The 20,575-nt window shown below is 37.1% G+C and overlaps 1 protein-coding gene across 1 annotated transcript in view; it reads left to right on the forward strand.

The window, feature by feature from the left end:
- Vegfc (vascular endothelial growth factor C) overlaps window positions 1–9,100 on the forward strand; it is a 104,169-nt gene extending 95,069 nt beyond the window's left edge. The window contains exons 5-7 of the mRNA XM_052162076.1: window positions 3,371–3,477; window positions 3,757–4,090; window positions 8,621–9,100. Coding sequence (XP_052018036.1) covers window positions 3,371–3,477; window positions 3,757–4,090; window positions 8,621–8,735 — 556 coding nt within the window. The 3' untranslated portion in view covers window positions 8,736–9,100. The remainder of the gene's footprint in view (window positions 1–3,370; window positions 3,478–3,756; window positions 4,091–8,620) is intronic.
- The last annotated feature ends 11,475 nt before the right edge of the window (window positions 9,101–20,575 follow it).

Here is a 20,575-nt window from a genome sequence, read left to right on the forward strand (position 1 = left end):
ATAAGCACTGCATGAGGCAAAAGTAGGATAAATGACATATTGCAAAAATGAAGAAAAAATGTTTTCTATTGTCACCATGACAGTATATTCCCGCCTATAAACAACATGTAGAATGATAATTGCCACATGTAGAAGAATAATCAAGGTATTTTATGATAGGATACTAAAGTTTGGGTAGAATATACATACAAAATTAATAATATTGGTTTAGAAGATTGATTAATACTATATAAACCTGTCATGAAGTATTTATACACATGATTAAACTATAATATAAAATAATGACTAGATTAGTTCCCTTTTTTTGTTGCGATGAAATACCATAACCAAGGAAATGTATAAAAGGAAAGAGTTTTATTTGATAGCAAGCAATATCAGAGGGAAAATAGTCCATTGCCATCAGGGCAGGAATCTTGGAAACAGGAGGAGAGGCGTGGTGCTGGAGCAGGAGCAGAGAGCTTGGCCCATATGAAGGAGTCAGAAAACCAACACAAAACGGCATCAGTCTTTTGAAACTTCAACACCTGACTCCCAAGTGACACTTCCCATAGCAGGCTACACCTCCTAATCCTCCTGAAACATTCACCAAATGGAGATCAAGTACCTTGATATCTATGATTTATAACCAGCCTCACATTCTAGAAGTTGAGGAGAGATTTTATGAAAAAGTAGGACTGTATGGTGTGTTCCTGGGAATACTAAGTGAACAAGGCTTAAACGTTGTCCTGTTGTTGGCATTTGGCTTTTGTTGTTTTTCAAATGAAATACTGAAACATATAAACAAAGATACTAAAAAAAGTAATATCACACTGGAAATATGGACCAGAATGAACTTCAATGAACACACGTTTCTCATAGTCTTAACTCATTGTCACATAAGTTACATATATAACATTTTAAAAACAAACGGCATGCCACATACACTGGATAAAGCAAGCAGCTATTTATATAAAAATCATTGGAGGCCAAATGTTTTACTGGAATTTGTAAGAATGAAGTCAAACATACAGACTGAAAGCCTTAGTTATCCTTTGTTGGTTTTGGATGTCAGTGATCATTTTTTGCCTAAAAATACATACTTATCCTGCTTAAGATCGTGTGTTTATTCCTGAAAATATATATGCTAAGCATGTTTAATTTTATTTTAAATGAAAAAAATACAGTGAATTGCAGTTAGGCCCCAAGTGTAGATTATTTTAGATGAATTACCATAAATTACACCATCTGTACAAAAAGAGAACTATTGTGATAACATCTACGATGCTTAAACAGTATCATGTTCATATAGCAAGTATTATTGCCATTAGCACGTAGTTGCTTAAAGTGATCACCTGGAATGCTTGCATGCTTTATGAGAGGCTGTAGTTGGCATGACATAGCAAATAATAAGGTGAAAAAAAGTCAAACTTGAACTAAATTCAGGAAATGCTCTATAATAAGTTCTTTTAACAACTTAAAGGGGCCATGAACTTTGGGACACTTCAAGAAGGGAAAAAAAGAACAAATAGACTGTGTCTTAGACCTAGTGTAGGGAAGGAAAACACTGTTAAGTCATCAGACGTTATATCCAAATTGAAGGTAGATATGGTTATAAGAGGCATATTTGCAAGATCGACAGAGAGGTGTGTGCCTGTGATCCCAACATTGGGGAGGCTGAGGCAACAGGATCACAAGTTCAAGACCAGCTTACATTACATAGTGAGGGGCTGCATTAAAACAAACACAATTCAGAATTGCTCATTCTGCAAAAGACAACCTCAAACAAGATCTTTGTATGGTTTCATAATAACTCTCAGGCTGTTTTGGAAAAGAAGTATCTCATCACATTGAGGCTGTATCTATGTAAATTTTCTTAGCAGCAACCACAGCGTATAACCTATTTGTTTGTATTTGGTGCACTTTTTACAGTGTCCACAGAGGAATTCTGTGTAGTAACAATTTGGAATTGATTCGGCATCCTTCCACCACATAATGTTTTTCACAATACTGTTTTAAAATGAATGATGTGTAACATCTAAGTAAATATTTCCCCGTGATGTCTACACCAATGTCTTTTAACAAGTCAAGTAGTGAAGGTTAATGCATGCTCTGTAAGCTAAAACATTAAAAACCATGAAGCCTCCTGGACAGACTAACTAGGAGAACAATCTGCAGAACATGTATGCATGTGACTCCTAAGAAGATCTAGAAGTGTTCAATCTAATGACACAGAACATGATTAATATTAGACGATAGCCTCTAAATGTCATTTCTAAAGTAACAAGAACCAGAGTAGTAATAGTAGTAGTAGTAGTAGTAGTAATTGTAGTAGTAGTAGTAGTAAGAGTAATAGTAGTAGCAATTGTAGTAGTAGTAGTAGTAATTGTAGTAGTAGTAGTAGTAGTAGTAATTGTAGTAGTAGTAGTAATTGTAGAAGTAGTAGTAATTGTAGTAGTAGCAGCAGCAGTAGTAATGATAATGACTATGTGAAGAGTAGATCAGTCTAGGTGTAGCAGCAGTAAATAAGATGAGCTAGTGAGGTCTGTAATACTGAAGTGTCCAATGTTGTAATCATCAACGTGAATGAGATCCCATTAGTGTAGTTTAACTTCCTGACTGAAGATCATTTCTTCATATTTTTTTTTAACAAACAAGGAAGATGGAAAGAAAATAGAGAGAAAGAAAAAAAAAGGAGAGCAAGTAAAAACAGGAAAAGGAAGGAGATGGTCGTGAAAACAAAGCACAGCAATGGGGGCTCCTGGAGATCTTTGTGGTTGAATGGAAAGTGGAAATTATCCACTGATCAAAACATCAGATCTATGGGATCTGTGCTTCAGATATATGACCGTAATTGCGTTTGTATGTGGATAGCACCGTAGCTGCAGCAGTATATGAGAGGCAAAAGGTCAAAGCCACCTAAGTAGTTATCAAAAGAGATAGTCCAATCACATCGTCTTATGAAATTTTATACAGTCACTAAAAAAAGCATGTGAAAGGGCTTTCTAAAATGACCTCTTGAGTTGCCTGATGTTTCTATTTATTTGATAAAGGAAACTACAGAGTAATATAGAAGGCGTAATCACATTTTTTTAGTAGCTTAAACAATCTGTCAGCATATGAAGAAGCCCATTTCCTTTTAAAATGGTAACCCTGGAGTCATCTGAGACAGAGGTAGCTTACAGAGGTAAATGTCGAGGTTAAGACGAGGCAGCAGGTGAAGTAGGGGTCATTTGAATGGCGAAACTGATGGATCATTTCCTATATTCTTATGCATTTTAAAGCTTTTCCATAAGTATGTTTTGGCTTGTAACATTTACATGAAAAAGAAATGATTGGTCTCTGTGCCAGTTACACTGTTGTTTAGCTTCTATTTCATCTGTCTCCCCAAAAGGTGTCAGGCAGCTAACAAGACTTGTCCAGCAAACTATGTGTGGAACAACTACATGTGCCGATGCCTGGCTCAGCAGGATTTCATCTTTTATTCAAATGTTGAGGATGGTAAGTAAAAAAATACTTTGGTCTATAACTGATCTATATTTTAATTAAGATATTTTCAAATTAAGTTCTCATAATGTTCTATTCATCATTCCTTGAAATGAATACCAAGTAGGATATGTCCTTTTGCTGTTATTTTTAACTTTTATGTGAAGGGACATGACATGTTTATACACAGTTTTTTTACTGAAAAGCTAAAAGGGGAGATCTTTTGAACCCATGTATTAGTTACCATATCCTGAACCAAGGAAGATCCAGTAAGTGTGTCCTGTGTTTGTCTAGACTCAACCAATGGATTCCATGATGTCTGTGGACCCAACAAGGAGCTGGATGAAGACACTTGCCAGTGTGTCTGCAAGGGAGGGCTTCGGCCATCCAGTTGTGGACCTCACAAAGAACTAGATAGAGACTCATGCCAGTGTGTCTGTAAAAACAAACTTTTCCCTAATTCCTGCGGAGCCAACAGGGAATTCGATGAGAACACATGCCAATGTGTGTGTAAAAGAACGTGTCCAAGAAATCAACCCCTGAATCCCGGGAAATGCGCCTGTGAATGTACAGAAAACCAACAGAAGTGCTTCCTAAAAGGAAAGAAGTTTCACCATCAAACATGCAGGTAAGAAGTCTATATGAACAGCTATAATTCACTTCAGGAAAATGCAGTGTTGCCAAACTGAAGCTGTTTCCTCCACCCATACTAGAAGCTGCTTATGAGAATGAATACAGTAAATCCTCTCAAAAAAAGTTATGATTATTCAAGTCAATCCTAATTATTCTTGACATTAGATTTCTGTAAGATATTTGGCTTCTTTGAGACAGTGTTACTCCATAACCAGGCTGACACAGAACTTAGCATCCCACTCCCTTAGTTTCTTGACTCCAGCAATTTCAGGAATACATAAGCATATTTGGTCTTTGAGACTTGCTGTAACCACAGGAACATTAAAGCAGGAAATACAACAACAAAAAAATAAGAATAAGTTCAAATCCCTATTCTTGTCCTAGACAGTAATGAAGGAGAGTCCAGTATGAATTCTCCTCTCTTAGAGGATTTATGTATTATTTTAGAAATGCACTCAGCAATCTATGTCTCCAATCATCAAAACTTATACTTCCAGGTATAATTTATTTTAAAGCTTAAAAATAATGAGCAGCACCATTTCCTGCATAATTTGATCCAAAAATGTAACATTTACACTAAATGCCTATTGGGAACTAAATAAATGTTCTAGCTTGCTTTCTGTTGCTGTTATGAAACGCCGTACCCAAAAGCAACTTTGGGAAAGAGGACTTGCAATTTACAGTCTATCAAGAGAAGCCAGTACAGGAACTGGAGGCAGGAACCAAAGGAAACCTGAAGGAACACTGCATACTGGCTTAATCCCAGACTTGTATGCAAGGGCAACATCCACCTATCCAGAGATTGTATCATCCACAGTGGAGAGGCCTTCATCAATTAGGAATTTTTAAAAAATGTCTCACAAACATGAGCATCTGATCTACTCAGTTCATCAGTTCTTTCTTCTCAAATGACTCTAGATTTGTCATATCAATGAATGAAGCTAGCTATGATAATAAAATAAAATGCTGGTAGATGTTATTCAGACTGCAGAGATGACTCAATGGTTAAGAACACATGGTATTCCTCCTTCAGTGGACCTGTGTTTGGTATCTGGCACCCACTTCACTCAGCTCACAACTGCCTTTAACTACAGCTCCACGGGATTCAGCAACCTCTTCTGGCATCTATAGTCACCCACTCACACATAACTCACAGACAAACACAGACATACACACATAATTAAAAATGAAACGTAAAACCATCAAAAATTACTCGAGATTCATTTTTGGAACGTTACTTTATTTTACCTTTGTGGGTTTTTGGTTTTGGGTTTTTTGTTTTTTTGTTTTTTTTGTTTTTTTTTTTTTTTGCCTGCGTGTATGTGTATGCACCATATGTGTGCTTAGTGCCCACAGAGGCCATAGCAGGACACCAGATCCCTAGAACTGGATTTAGACAGTTGTAAGTCAACATGGAGGTTCTGGGTGCTGATCTGCATGCTCTGAAAGAGCAGCAAGTACTTGACCACTGAGTCAAATCTCCTGCTCCATCGTTTTTGTTTTTTTTTTTTTTCTCTTCAGCATGGCTTTGTTCTTCCTTTGCTCTTTTTATATCAAGAAAAATAAGTGAGGTTCTTAGATTCAAGGGCATACCATAATGACTGAACTTACGTCTCATCTCAGAAAATGACTACTGTTCAATCAGATCGCTGGCTTGATATTTTGGCTGTATTCCTTCAGTGTTGGTCTAGCCACTAGGCCTCTTCTTAGCTTACTTCAGTATCTACAGTTCTGTCTTTCTTCTACTTCAGCTTAGAAAGATTGCCAACTTCTTCTGCTTCACTGTCCTCTCACTTGACTGCTGAGAACACTGTAGCATTCACACTGTTTTTCAGAGTTGTTCCGCTTCATGTGAATTTGGCTTTCTGTGCTTTTCCATCTCTAATCTAAACTGAGAATATAGCCTGGCAGAGACCTCTGAGTTAAGCTGTGTTTAAGCCTCTTAGTTTTAGGATCCAATAAAGATCTTCGTATTTATCTAGAAGTCCATAAGTCTCCCATTTTTCTAGTTTTCTTCTCTTCTCATTACACATGAAATTGTGATGTCCTGATTCTCATTAAATATTCTCTTTCATTGCATCTCTTCTTCTACCCAAATATGTATAGGCAATTCCCTTTCAACATCTAAAACAAGTTATACCTTTGTTTTAGTGTAGTATCCTCATGACTGTTTATCATTAATTAATCTAGTACCTCAATAAGTAGAGTCTATCTTTTGATTCTCAAGAGTGTGTTCTTTCATTTTAACTTATAATTATGAAGATCTGCATAATGAGACTTCACTAAGTCCAGGCATTTTGTTGACCATATTATTTTTCTTCCTGCATAGTTGCAGAGTTCCTTATAGAAATCTTAATACTCAGTTACAATAATTTGGAATAATATATGCTTTCCAATTTTTACTTACATATTCATACTCTCCTTATCAAGTGATATTTCTAAAATAAGATATTACATCCAAAAGAATAATTGTATTACATCTTAGCAAACCTTATTAAGCCATTTTTTACAGTGAAGCTTTTTTCAATGAGTCTAGTACATATTTAATTTTTTGCGACTGTATATAGACTACCCAGACATCATCATTTTTCTACAGAGAATTATCACATTAACTAAGAGATTATATTTAAGTCCTTATATCTTTGCTTAATAGGATACAGTCTTTCATATAGTACTTTCCTGTTGTTCTAGGTATTAAAAGTTGAAGCCAGTATGTCTTGGGCACATGGGTTTGGAACAATACCCCAGCCATGAACTATATCCCTAGGCTAAGTCTTTATACTTAGCAACTCTTTGTGTGCCCATTTTTTCTAAGTATATTGTTCCAAAATTTATGGTGTGAAATGGATGGAGCAAAAGAGAAAAACAGTAAAATAGATATACATTTCTTTTCTTCATGTTTATTACAGTGGAGAAAGGCAGAGTGAATTTTCAATCAGGTGTCTTTGACCACTGAGAGCTATATCTCTTTATTTCTGAAAGGAAATTGCATTTATTATGTAACCGTGAATATTTTAAAAATTCTTAGCAAGAAATTTATTCTGTCTTCCTCCAAGCTTCAGAGAACATTTCAGAAAAGAGGACTGAAGAACTATAAGAGCTAGCAAGGTAGAGAAAAGATCTGTAAGCTGTCTTCCTCTGGGCAAGGCACAACCATCAAACCCATAAACTCAGAATATTTATAGATGCTCTTACTGGATCTACAATAGAACAGGTCAATGTGGGGTATTGATGGAAGAAAGGCTAAGAGAATAGAACACTCACTTTTGGATAATTTGTCCCTGGTAGATTCAGGGAGATGTGTTGTATGCCCACTCAGGACTCCCCTCCCCAGGCCCCAGTAGATTCTTCCAATCCAGGGATCACTCAGCTGGACATGATTAAACTGGATGGTTCATAAAGCAAAATAAAAATCAAAATGTGTGAAAGTGGCTGCAAAGGAGGAGAAGGAGTTACAAGGGGCAGTAGGGAAATAAGAAAGAGTAGAAGGTGAGAGAGTAATCCAGAGGCAGTAGATATGCACGTGAAAATGACAAAAATAATAAAAATTCAATATTTTAAATAACTTTTAAAAATACTTAGTTTACTTAGTTTCTGTTTTTCTTTTTGATTTGTTATTTACATTTCAAATGTTATACCCCTTCCCAGTTTCCCCTCTACAAACCCCTTCCCTCCTCCCCCATCCCCTGCCTCTATAAGGGTGCTCCCCCCCTCTACCCACTCCTGCCTCAGTGCCCCAGCATACCCTTTCCTTTCAACATCAAGTGAGATGAGCTTTTAACTGTTTAAGGGTCTCTTTAGTATACTTTTCATGTTTTCTCTTTCCAGCTTATAACACAGCTAGACAGATTCATCCTCCAAGATGCTAGAGTCAATTCATTATAGTGAACAGAACTTCCAAAACTTAAATGATCAATAATCTGTGGTTTCACCACTACTAGCAACTGGAAGTCTTGGGAGAAGGGCTCCTGTCCATGTTTTCCCTCACGATCTGGAATACAGGTGGAGAGAGAAGAGTTGCCCACCATCATCCAGCCAGCTGCTGAGCAAAAACACGAGAGGGTGGATGGGGCGGCTCGTCAAAGGCTGTGGTCCTGCCAAGATGGCTGGGTTTAATTGCCTGGAAGTCTGGGTCCCATGCACATCCCAGACTTTTGTGAACTTTGCCATGCTTATGTGATCACAGGAAATCAGCAGACCTTAAATATTCACGTTCAAACTTTCTGTTCTATGTTACTTTCATCCACAAAGCAGAAAGGACTTCAAAAGAACTAATGCTTCAATAGTCCATCTTCCCGCTGCTGTGTCAGCAAGTGAGCCATGCTTTTAAAGGCTTTTCCATTCCTCTACAATTCTGTAAACCTAAGCACATACTTAAATATTTATAAACCTATAAACACATTTATAATAAAGTTAGTAATTTTTTTCTGGATTAAACTGAAGAAAACAGAAAAGCTGTCTGTAGCATCTTGACTCACTACCTTGGTCTTCACCATGTGTATTTCTTTCTGGTTTGTTTTCCTAGTTGTTACAGAAGACCATGTGCAAATCGACTGAAGCACTGTGATCCAGGACTGTCGTTTAGTGAAGAAGTGTGTCGCTGTGTCCCATCATATTGGAAAAGACCACATCTGAACTAAGATCATACCAGTTTTCAGTCCATCATTTTACTGTCTTGAAGAACTGTTACCACGTTAGAACTGTCTATGCACAGAAAGACTGTGGGACCATGGTAACAGAGGCCCAAGTCTGTGTTTCCTGAACCATGTGGATTACTGCAAGAAAGAACTGGCACTCAAGTGCAAAGAAACCTCCTCAAAGACTGGTTTTCTGCCAGGGACCAGACAGCTGAGGCTTTTCTCTTGTGATTTAAAAAACGAAAAAAAAAATGACTATATAATTTATTTCCACTAAAAATATTGTTCCTGCATTCATTTTTATAGCAATAACAATTGGTAAAGCTCACTGTGATCAGTATTTTTATAACATGCAAAACTATGTTTAAAATAAAATGAAAATTGTACTATAAGGTGTGAAGTTCAGTTTCTTGCCATCTTTCGTTAAAGTCAGGTTTTAGAAGATGAAATGACATTTTACAAAGTTTTCTCATCATAGATTAATGAGTTTGCCTTCCAGTTTTTAGTGGAGTGGTCTACAGACTCTAAGCAACTGCCCTGTCTACTGTGTGTTCATTTACTATCTGCATATAGTAGATAAGGCCTACATTTTTAAATTTGAGGAAAAGGAGAGGAGAAAAAATTAATTTGACCACAGCAAGATGTTTACTTTTTAAATGTTATTAAAGAGAAAATCATGAAAATCACAGTCAACCTCTCTGCATCCTACAAGACAGAAAAATGGGTGTTCACCCAATGTTTTCCATCTTTGAAATCAACCAAAAGCAAAATCATTCCAACTCAATTGTTCTAAAGGTGAAACAAAACAGACTCTGTATATTACTAATTCTCCATTCAAAAAATCATTTTTGGATTTCATACATTTGGAATATATTGATTATTTTAGCAAACAAAATGAAATTTCAGCTTCATTTGGTAAGCCTAAGGAAGAACCTGTTACAATAACTGTTATATATTAACTTGAATGTCAATCTAAATCTTTGGTTTCTTAAAGTATATTGGCAAACCCAAACAACCAAAAAAAAATCACTAAACTTAAAATTAAAGCCAGAAGTGTTTCAGAGACAAAGCATTTATTTGTCCCTAGAGATGTAATAATTTTGATTGAAGAGACAGAGTAGCATAGACAAAGATAATACATTGCCATAGAAGCTTAAAAACAATTTTATGTGGACCATAAAAATACCACTTCAACACACTATAATAGATGTGTGTGTGTGTGTGTGTGTGTGTGTGTGTGTGTGTGTCTGATACAGATGAACTAGGGCTGAAGGAGACCGGTTGTTTAGAATAGTAACACATATGATTTAGAAAAAAACTAACAATCAGAATTAAGAATGTTCTTAAACTCTGAAAGAATCCCAAGATACCATGGTTGATCCAAAAGATAAAGTTGAGAAAACACTAGAAGCTCACAGCAACAACTGATAGATCCAAAACTTGGAAAGTTTCTAAGCAACATTTCATGTCTAGAAATCTAATACTCAGTCTGAGAAGCTGAAGGCAAAAATGTTTTGCTAAGCAGTTGTGTAAGATTTAGCTTCCAGCTTGTTTTTGAAGGAGGTTTTAATATTTACAAACTGCCTGAGTGAAACTGATTCCATTATTAGAACATCTAAAAATACTCCCTTTCCTCCATATGTGCTTCACTTAGAACAGAGGGGAATGGTGTCAGTAGATGGTTCAATTTATCAGCATATGCCTTAAAGGATGGAGAAAGGGCCATGAACTTAGTTGGATAAGAGACGTTCCCTGTACACACCTTGCTTCTGAAGCAATGTCACTCAGAGGAGAATAGACACTCAAGGTAAGAGAGTACATACAACAGAACACTTTAGCCACAGTGCCAGAACTTTGAGAAACCAAACCATGCTCTTAAGTTTCACCGACCGAAAGTGCTAGAAGTGCAGATAAGGATAGAGGAGAACGTGCCTGAGGAATCTCTGTGTTACTCTGTTGTCTACAAAGCTGCATGAGCTTCATTAGAAGATACTCCGAAAGATACTTTTGGAGCTAATGTTCTACATTAATACATTATTTTATCCTTTAAAATGAACATAAGACACTCAAATAAATACTTAAGAAAGACAGACATGTTGAAGTATATACTTAAAATTACTAGCTGATCTGTGTGCTTGAGTTACTGTTCTGTCTGTTTTTTTTTTTAAAAAAAAAAAAAAAAACTTGGGAATGACTGTTGCTAATTTAGAAGAACCGGGAACTTTTTATTCCAAGATGATAACTCTTTTATTTATTTATTTTTTATTGATATTGTCTTCATTTACATTGCCAATGGTAAAACCTTTCCCGATATACCCCCTCCCCTAAGACTCCCAGCCCCTCCCCCTCCTCTTTCCCCCTGCCTCCACATATATGCCTTTCCACCCAACACATTCCCTCCCCTCACCTCGGTTTCCCTTTGTTCTGGTCTCTGTTGAGCCTTTACCTGACCAAGGACCATTCCTCCCACTGATGCCCAACTCTGTCTCTTCCTCTGCCACATTTTTGGCTGGAACCATGTGTGCCCCTTGGTTGATGGTTCAGTCCCTGGGAGTCTTGGGGTGCCTAGTTGGCCGAAATCATTGTTCTTCCCATGGGGCTGTAAACCCCAACTCTTTACTTAAAGAGTCACGCGGTGGTAGAAGAATCCAATCTAATTGGGCACTGAATTGTAAGTCATGAAGCAAGTTAAATCATGACATAGCTATGTCCTTATGCAAGTCACCAAACTTCCTGGGTCTCAGCATATCAAGCTTTGAAGGGAAAGGGTTGCATCAAAGTTGTGTTTAAAGCCCTGGCTCTGATGTTACAGTTTGTATTAACTACAGCAGGAAGGCTTCCTGGAAGCATCTTTTCAATGCTTCACATATGAAGCTATAAACCAAAACTCTCTCTTATGTTGTCCTAGTGATTTGCTTTTAAATCCTTAGGTAGTCTAGATAGCTCAGAAGAGTTGTTTATCCTGACTTCTTGATACCAAGTAGATTTTTTTCCTTTCTGAAATATCTTAAAAAAAAAAAAAAAAACACGCAACTTTTGTAAAATGATGTTAAGATTTTGATTCCTTTCTGTCCAAACATCACTCAAATGTATATAACTAGTACTTAATCCAGGAGGGGCCTTTGAAAACTGACTTTGGACTGTTGCTACTCTCTGCTGTTCTGACCATTGCATTTGGTTAAGCATTCAGTAGGATGTGTCACATACAAATGCTTAAGATAGTGCATCGGTTTGGCTCGTCACTTGATTGGATACCAGGCCCAAGACATGGCAGTGTGCAACAGACAATGATAAATGTTCAATTTAATGAACTAGACCCCTCAGAATTCCCAGGGTCTAAACCACCAACCAAAGAGTACACATGGGTGGGTCCATGGCTCCTGTTACATATGTAGCAGAGGACTGCCTTATCTGGTATCAGTGGAAGGGGAGGTACTTGGTCCTGTGGAGGCTTGTTGCCTTACAGAAGGAGGAGGCTAGAGGGGTGAGGCTGAAGTGGGTAATAGAATGGATAGGGGAGCAACCTTATAGAGGCAAAGAGCAGGAGGAGGGGGAGGGGGTCTGCAGAGGGGAGACCAGAAAGGGGGACATTTGAAAATGTAAATAAATAAAAGTTAAAAAATAAAGTTATTTTAAAAAGCTTCTTTGTCAAAACTGTCTAAGTTTTCGATTGATTTCTGGAGAAAGAATGAGTTGTACATAGTTATATACAGAGCACCATACCTAATTTTAGTGATAAGACAGGAGTTCTTATCACTAAAAGTTCAAAAGTTTAAGCCTTTGGCTTCAGCACTTAGGAGGGTGAGAAAGGAGGATTGTTGTTATTTTGCCCTCAATGGGACAGTCCCAGGAATCTCTGAGATGCTCTGTGAGAATTTATCTAGAAAACAGAAGATAAAATATATTACTTTTATTTTATTTACTTATTTTTTTCCAAGAAAGGATCTCTTGAAGTTGAGGTGGGCCTTGAACTTCTGATTCTACTGCTTTCACCTCCCAAGTTCTGTGTCCCCAGGCCTAGCCTTGTTACATCAAAAGGAGAAAGCAGTTTCTGCAGGTTTCAACACACAGGTTTCTGCAGGTCTTTGTGGCAATGCTTTTGCTGTAGTGCTAGAGCCATTCTGTATTTTTAAAAATCTCTTTGAAAAATCAATCTTTTTTTGGTTTTTGGTTTGGTCTTTGAGACAGGGTTTCACTGTGTAGCTTTGCATATCCTGGATTTCACTCTGTAGCTCAGGCTACCCTCAAATTCACAGAGATCCACCCACCTGTGCCTCCCAAGTGCTGGAACTAAAGGCACGAGCCACTACTGCTCAGCTCAGTCTTTCTTCAATGTAATACATATGCATAGCTACAGTAGAATTTTATTGGAAATGTTACTATACCTACAAACTATACTGGTGTTACTGAGGGCATCTATCTCCATCCATGAGCATTGCTTTAAACAGTGCCGAGATGGCAGAAGGGCTGAGGGTCTTAGTTCACTTTCTTGTCCATGCTTTGTATTTTCTTAGTATTAGAAATTTTGTATGATTGTGTGTGTATGTGTACCTGCAGAGGGCAGAAGATGGTGTTGGATTGAGTTACTAGGGATTGGTCAGAGCCCCGACAGGCACAAAGCTAGGCAACAGGGACATGGGCAAATAAAAAATGTGTGCAAACTTCCAGCTTCTTCCTCAACTTCCAGACCAAACGAAAAAGGCTTAGCAGCTGAGGATATGTCTGAGGAGCTCTTGTTCCTGTCAGTAAGCCTCCCACCTGATCCTACTACTGCTCTTGTCCAATCAGCATGGTCAGGTAGGTTTAAAGCCAGATCAAGACACGTTTACCCAAAGTTGTCAACTCATCGGATTTCCTGTCTTTGTTGAAACTGGCTAACTTGGGAAAGAAGACTATGAAAGACATTTAAAACCCTCAGTCCTCCAGGATAGGCCAACCAAATCTTATTTGCAATGAATCATCTCCTCTTTCTTTTCCTCTTCCTTCTCTTCCTCCTCCTCTTCCTCCTCTTCCTTCTCCTCATCATAATTCTCCTTTCTTCTCTCTTCTTCTCTCTTCTCTCTTCTCGCTTCCTCTTCCTCTTCCTCTTCTTCTTCTTCTTCGTCTTCTTCTTCCTCTTCTTCTTCTTCTCTTCCTCCTCCTTCTTTTTCTTCCTCCTTCTCCTCCTCCTTCATCTCCCCATTCTTTTCTCTTCTTCCTCCTGCCAACCTCCTGCCCCATACAGTCCTTCTTTACTTTCAAATAAAAAGTGACCTTCATATATTGGTTTTGCTGCTGTGTCTGAGATTTTTTTATTTCCCTGCAGCTACCTGTTGTTTCTGTGTTTGAGTTTTTCCTGACTTTCAATTCTTTAAGTAGCAGGGAAAACAAAGTGAACCTAGACACCTTACATGATAACAGGATCCCTTGAAACTAGAATTATTGGCACTTGTATACCACCCACAAGGGGTGCTGGGAATTGGACCCTGCTCCCCTGCAAGAGTAGCACATGTTCTGATAACTGCATCTTCTTTCCAACCCTCTTTACAGTTTGTAAGATTCTATTTTACTTACTTTGTAGTCATTCTTCCTTAAACAGTAGCTTTTAGCGATGATTGTGTTTGTATGGATGTGTGTGCATATTCTTTTTTGTCCATGTTCTGATGCTTCTAATCTTTAAAATGTTGTCAAACACTGTTCTAAGGAAGGAGAAAGAATGCTGAGAATGAAATGCAATTTTTGGTATCCAAGATCAAAACACTCCCAGCTTCCTCTGATTCTATCCTAGACTTTGTACTAACAGGCTGGGATTCATTTTAACAATCTTTCTCTTTAGATTTTTAAAATTAGCACACAAAATAATAGTTTTCCTTACGGCATACATTTTCTCACCACTTTGTTACATGGTCCTCCCACTCTCTCCTGTTCCCTGCTTCCCTCCTACTCTCAGGATCACCCACCATTTCCTAATGTTGATGTGATGGAAGTTCATACACTTCACAGAACACACAGTCAATAAAGAATCAGAGACCTGAATTTAGAGCTGTTAATAAGATGAAGGGAACATGGAATGAAAGAGGAATTAAGAAGAAAAAGAAAGCAGGTATAAAGGAACAGAGAAATATGGTAGGATAACTAATACAAACAAGAAGAAAAGCAGAAAAAAAATAAAACATTCAAGCCTTTACCTTGTTGCACAAGGGTTAGGAAAATGTACAAACTCCTAAAATGCATAGAAATGTTTCAACAATTTATGAGCAAGAATGCCAAAATGAGTATGTGCTATTGCACCAATTTTGAATTGAACCACCGTGCTTTTATGAACATTTCAACATTTCCGTAAAAGTTGAAATGTAACACAGAAGATTATTATAAAATACTTCCACTCTGTTTTCCACATGGACCTGCTGAATGTTACTTAATTTCCCATCATCCCTAGTGATGCTCCCACCTTTGTGAAGGTCAGTGGGAGAACTAAACTGTCTCTTCCCACACATATTAAGGACAGATGTTTCAATGTGAGAGTTCAGATCATGTGAAAACTTCATTATCTATCTAACTGTGTTTTTTTTTTCTCCTATATGTTAGATGACTTGTTTCCCCAGGGGTGACTAACAAGTTTTTTGTTCTTGTGACATCAGGTTAGGTAATCGTGATGGACAATTTGCTTTACAAATCACACACATTAGCCATAATGTAAGCACATGCTTGCTTTAGCTTCAACGAGTATTCATATTCTTTGCTTCATGAGTCTAGAGTTTGTTAAAAAGGCATAGGTTATAAAGTTTATTTGGACACTAAATCCAGTCTCTTTCTGCTCCTAATTTGTGTCACTTCTAGAAAGTGTTTTTGATAATTATAAAGGATTGACTCAGATTTTTGAATAAAACACCTATAACTGGAGACTGTTAAAAAGCCATTCACTGTACCAAAAGCTCTCAAGTGATACAAGAGCATAAAATCACAAGAAAGGTTGTCTGTAGTCACATTCTTTCTGCCCCTACAGTAATACTTACAGTAAGTGCCATGCCAAGTTAGGAATCAGACTATTGATACTTTATATAATGCAGTCTTGTGATGGTGATTATGATAATGATTAATTTATTTTATTTATGTGAAATATTGGGAGAACTTGTGTTAAAAGCCCCTTGCCAATTATTCTTTTCCTTAGACATTGCTATAAAACATGGATTATGCTTTATTAAATTATTTTAGGAGCTTCTTACAATGCAGTGAATACTACCTCACATATTTATAGATACATACATGTCTACAATTGTGTCAAAGTCCTGTAGCATTGATGTTCTTCCCATCAAAGGAATGCATATTTGGTGACCCTGAGGAAGGACACCACCCTGCTATCAAGAAAGATTTAATTCTTATTTTCTAACTCTTCTGCCATTCTACTTAGAGCAAAGAATATATGGCAAAATCTTTATAGGTGTAAATTAACTTTAAAGAAAAGGTTATCATATATTAAACTCCTTTTTAAAATGTATTTTTCTTCTATATTAGTCTGAGTTTCCGTTTAATCAATACCCAAGGTTTGGTCTAAAAGAACACAAATATATTTTTAACAGTTCTAGAGGTCAGAAATCCAAGATCAAGAAGTCATAGGGTTGTGTTCTCGTGAGATCTCCCAAGTTGTGGCTCACCACCTTCCCTTAGCATTCATACTGTGGACATGCTTAAGTCAAGTAATAGAGGTCTCCACTGTCCTATTATGGGTAATCCATACTATAACTTTTCTTCTCCATTTGGACTGACTGCTTCATTTTAGCAGGAAAAAGGCTGGGTCCACTGCCAGTTTTCAATAAATATGACTGTTTCAACCTTATGGGATTTTTAAATTCCTCCAGATGCTCCCTAACATCTGTCTGACAGTCTGTTTTGAGTGTTCTTAATAACAGTTCTCAGATGTACATAGGAGAACTGAGAGATTTCTAACTTGTCAGGTGTGATTTCTATTCCCATACCCCACTTCCCTTTTAGAAAGTCACAAATTATACTTTGCTTTGACAGAATACAGAGGGGAAAGTCAAAGGGTTCTCCATAGCTCATACTGTTCAGAAAAGTTCCCCAAAGGTTACAGAATTTACACTAGGATTCATGAGTCACAAACCAGGAAATATAAGAAACCCCAGAGGTGATATATTTGACTAAGAAAAATATGTAATTACTTCCTTCTATTCTCAAGGTATTTTTATTGTAGGTAATTAAGTAAAAGATATAAGATCTCTATCAAAATTAAGAAAAAACATTTTTGAGTGGAAGACAAAATGCAAACTAGTAGAGTCCAGTCTCATCAGATACATCTACAAAACAATACTACACCTAAAGCTACTGGATCATGGTATAAAGTGGTTCAGAAAGACTTAGAAATGGAGGATCAGAGACTGCAGTGAGAGTGCGTCTCCTAGGAATGTCAGAAGATAAAACCATAAGGTTTCACCAGCATGGCTTCTTGAAGATAAGTTCATATAGAAAACCAGCAGTAGACATGCTAATATGGATGGGAGAATGAAGCAAGGGCCTCAACTTTGCACAAAGAACTACAGGCAACTAAGAAATGCTGAGAGCAAGAGAGAAATAGTGTTCTCCAGGGAAGAAAACATAAATGTTTATCCACCAATTGTTTACCCAGTGTCAAGTGGTCAGACTTGAAAACATGCATATAAGTAATACTAGGCAGACTGAGAAGATTGTATTTATGCATTTGAAATGTAAATAAAGAAAATATCCAATAAAGGGAAAAATGGACAGCATAAAAAAGAATTTGTACATATGCACATAGACATATGTATGTTTATATATAAAATATACATATAATATATACATATAAATAATATATACGTATATCAGGCAATTGTGTGTATATATTCATATATTATATATATACATATATATATATATATAAAATGATATAAAAGGAGATCATGAATTTGAAAAGAAGTGGGTATATGGAAGTATTTAGAAGCAGGAAATGGCAGGGAGGAATAAAATAATTATAATTTCAAAATAAATAAATAATAAATAAATACTATGGCAACCTTAAACAATAGAATAGTTTTAATATAATCCAAGCTCATATTCATGGAAGATTAAAAATAATAAAGTGGGGGTCATTAGACATGATAGACCTATGCTTTAACTATAATTCTGTTTTAGTGTACATGCTAAACTGCTTAACTGGACTTTCCTAGTAAAACAAGTTCTGGTGAATGACACTGAATATTGGCTTTCTTGCAGGTTATCATGCCATCTATGTTTTCTAAGGAGAGGTCAAGTACGTTGCCAATGACAAAGGAAATTTAAAATATACTTGACAGCCTGGAAGAGGTCGCTACCAAGGTCGTCACAGCATTCTAACCCTGAAGCATGGCGGCCATCCTTTCTAACAGCTCTTTCATGGCTATCCACCACAACTACCAGTGATCCTTGGCTTCCTTGCCCAGCAACAGATTCCATGGAAGCTTTGAGTACCCTAAAGATGCTTTGACCTATCATCCAGTTATCCCCAAGGCCAAGCATAGCCATTCATGAGCTAGCTTCATTTTCGGGAAATCTGACCTCTAATTCACATCCAATGTCTTGGAATCTCTTACACACTCAGCAGATTTAACCTCCACAAGCCCCTGCCAGCCTCCAAAGTGTGATTACTGGTGACTAGACTACCCAAACCATGAAGAGGGACTAATTCATCTTGGCCAGGCCAACACCAGAATCCAGTCCTGACACAATAGAATCACAAGCTAAGCCAAGTTTCAAAGGTACTAGGCTGCACTCACCCCACCGTGTAAGCTAGGCAGGCAGCTGCAATCAACAGTCACCAGCAAGAGCTGGAGAGAGCTCCCTCTTCTCTCAGAGCACTGAGCTTTCCTGACCCATGACTGGGCCTTGCACCAAGCAGAAAATAAACAGCCATCAGATACCGCACCTTAAAAAAAAAGAATGCTAATTGCTCCTAACTGCTGAGCAATCTCTCCAGCTCTCTAATAAAGGGAAAAAAATCACCCAATGGGTAAAATATCCATTACTATGATATCAATTCGATGTTGAAAGTTTGATGAGAGTCACTAAGGTTTTTTTGTTTTGTTTTGTTTGTTTTTAGAAATCTTTACAGAAAGGTTTATTACAAATGAAATAGAATTTCAGGACTTTAGACAGCAGCTTTCTCTTCAGAGTTGTATCAAGCCCCTGCAAAGACAGTGAGTATGTGGTTTTAATCGTGTAGTTCTTCCCTTGCTTTCCTATCCTCATATGTGCTGTCTGTTGACCTCATCTATTTTCAGAACAAAATGACTTTCAATCTCTTGGAGCCTCATGAATTTCTATGACAGCTATTTATATTTATATGAAGCCAGACAATGTCAAAATCTCTAAAATATTTTCTCCCTGACTACATATATTCAACTTGACCACACTTGAGATGATATCTAAAAGAAAATCTTAGTTGTCTCAGACCAAAGAATGACTTTCATTGAAACATTTCCTTCCTTAGTGCATTTCCTGGTGAAATTGTTATGTGCTGCCATTCAAATTTAACTCCATCAGAAATTAAATGGGCACAACTGAATGCCAGCCAAACTTGTAGAAAAATATGAGCAAGCAATCAAAAGGTTCCATTTTTGATGATTTATGTGACCTTAGGCCTTGGACTGCTGTGTGAGTGTAAGGTTAATAAATATATATGAATGAAAATTAACAAGTCTGTTATGTTTATAATTTTATTTATTAAGAAGTCTTATATTTATCAATTTAAATCTTTTTATATATTTAAATATATTTATTTATTTTATTTATATGTTTATTTTATTTATATGAGTGCACTGTAACTGTCTTCAGACACACCAGAAGAGGGCATCAGATCCCATTACAGATGGTCATGAGACACCATGTGGTTTCTGGGAATTGAACTCAGGACCTCTGGAAGAGCAGTCAGTGCTCTTAACTACTGAGCCATCTCTCCAGCCCCTCAATTTAAATCTTTATTGTAGTTAATGATCTATTCTCCATTGGAAACATGGCACCCAGGTCCATCTACTAAGATGAAAGACATAAAGTAGCAATATCTGAGTGATCAGAGTCAGAGCATCTCCTAGAGGAGATGCAATACCAACCACTAAATGATTTGTGTGGTGGTTTGAATACGCTTGGCCCATAGCACTAGTTGCCGGTGGGGCCTTGTCGAAATATATTTGACCGTGTGGGAAGAAGTGTGTCACCACTGGAGTGAGCTTTGAAGATCTCTGCCCAGTGTGGAAGAGTCAGTCTTCTCCTAACATCCTTCAGATGAAGATATATAACTCTCAGCTCCTCGTGCATCATGCCTGTCTGGATGTGGCCATGCTTCCTGCCTTGGTGATAATGGACTGAACTTATTAACTGTAAGCCTGCCCCAATTAAATCTTGTCCTTTTTAAGAGTTGCCTTGGTCATGATGGCTCTTCACAGCAATGGAAACCTTAACTAAAACAATATGTATTCCACCTTCTTACTCATAATTAGGTTTGTGCTATCAGGTTGATCTAGAATTCTTGAAATGCCACCCTTTAGTTTCACTAGTTTTTAGGTATCATTCCACCCACTTCTAGACAACAATTATTGCTTCTTTTATTTTTATATTATATAATATAACCACATCATTTCCCCCCTTTTCTCACTTCTCGTGCTCCCATATATCCATCTGTACTCTCCTTTATTCTTAACTTCTTTTTATTCTTAACTATCATTACACGTTTATAAACACGTATGTTTTAATATTGTTCTACTTTGTTATTCAACTTTGCTGACAGTAAGTTTAAAATTACAGCTTCTGTGATTTGTTATTAGATATTTAGTGTTCAAGACTTTTTTATTCATGGT

This window comes from Apodemus sylvaticus, chromosome 18, assembly GCF_947179515.1.
Source record: "Apodemus sylvaticus chromosome 18, mApoSyl1.1, whole genome shotgun sequence".
NCBI classification, from domain to species: Eukaryota; Metazoa; Chordata; class Mammalia; order Rodentia; family Muridae; genus Apodemus; species Apodemus sylvaticus.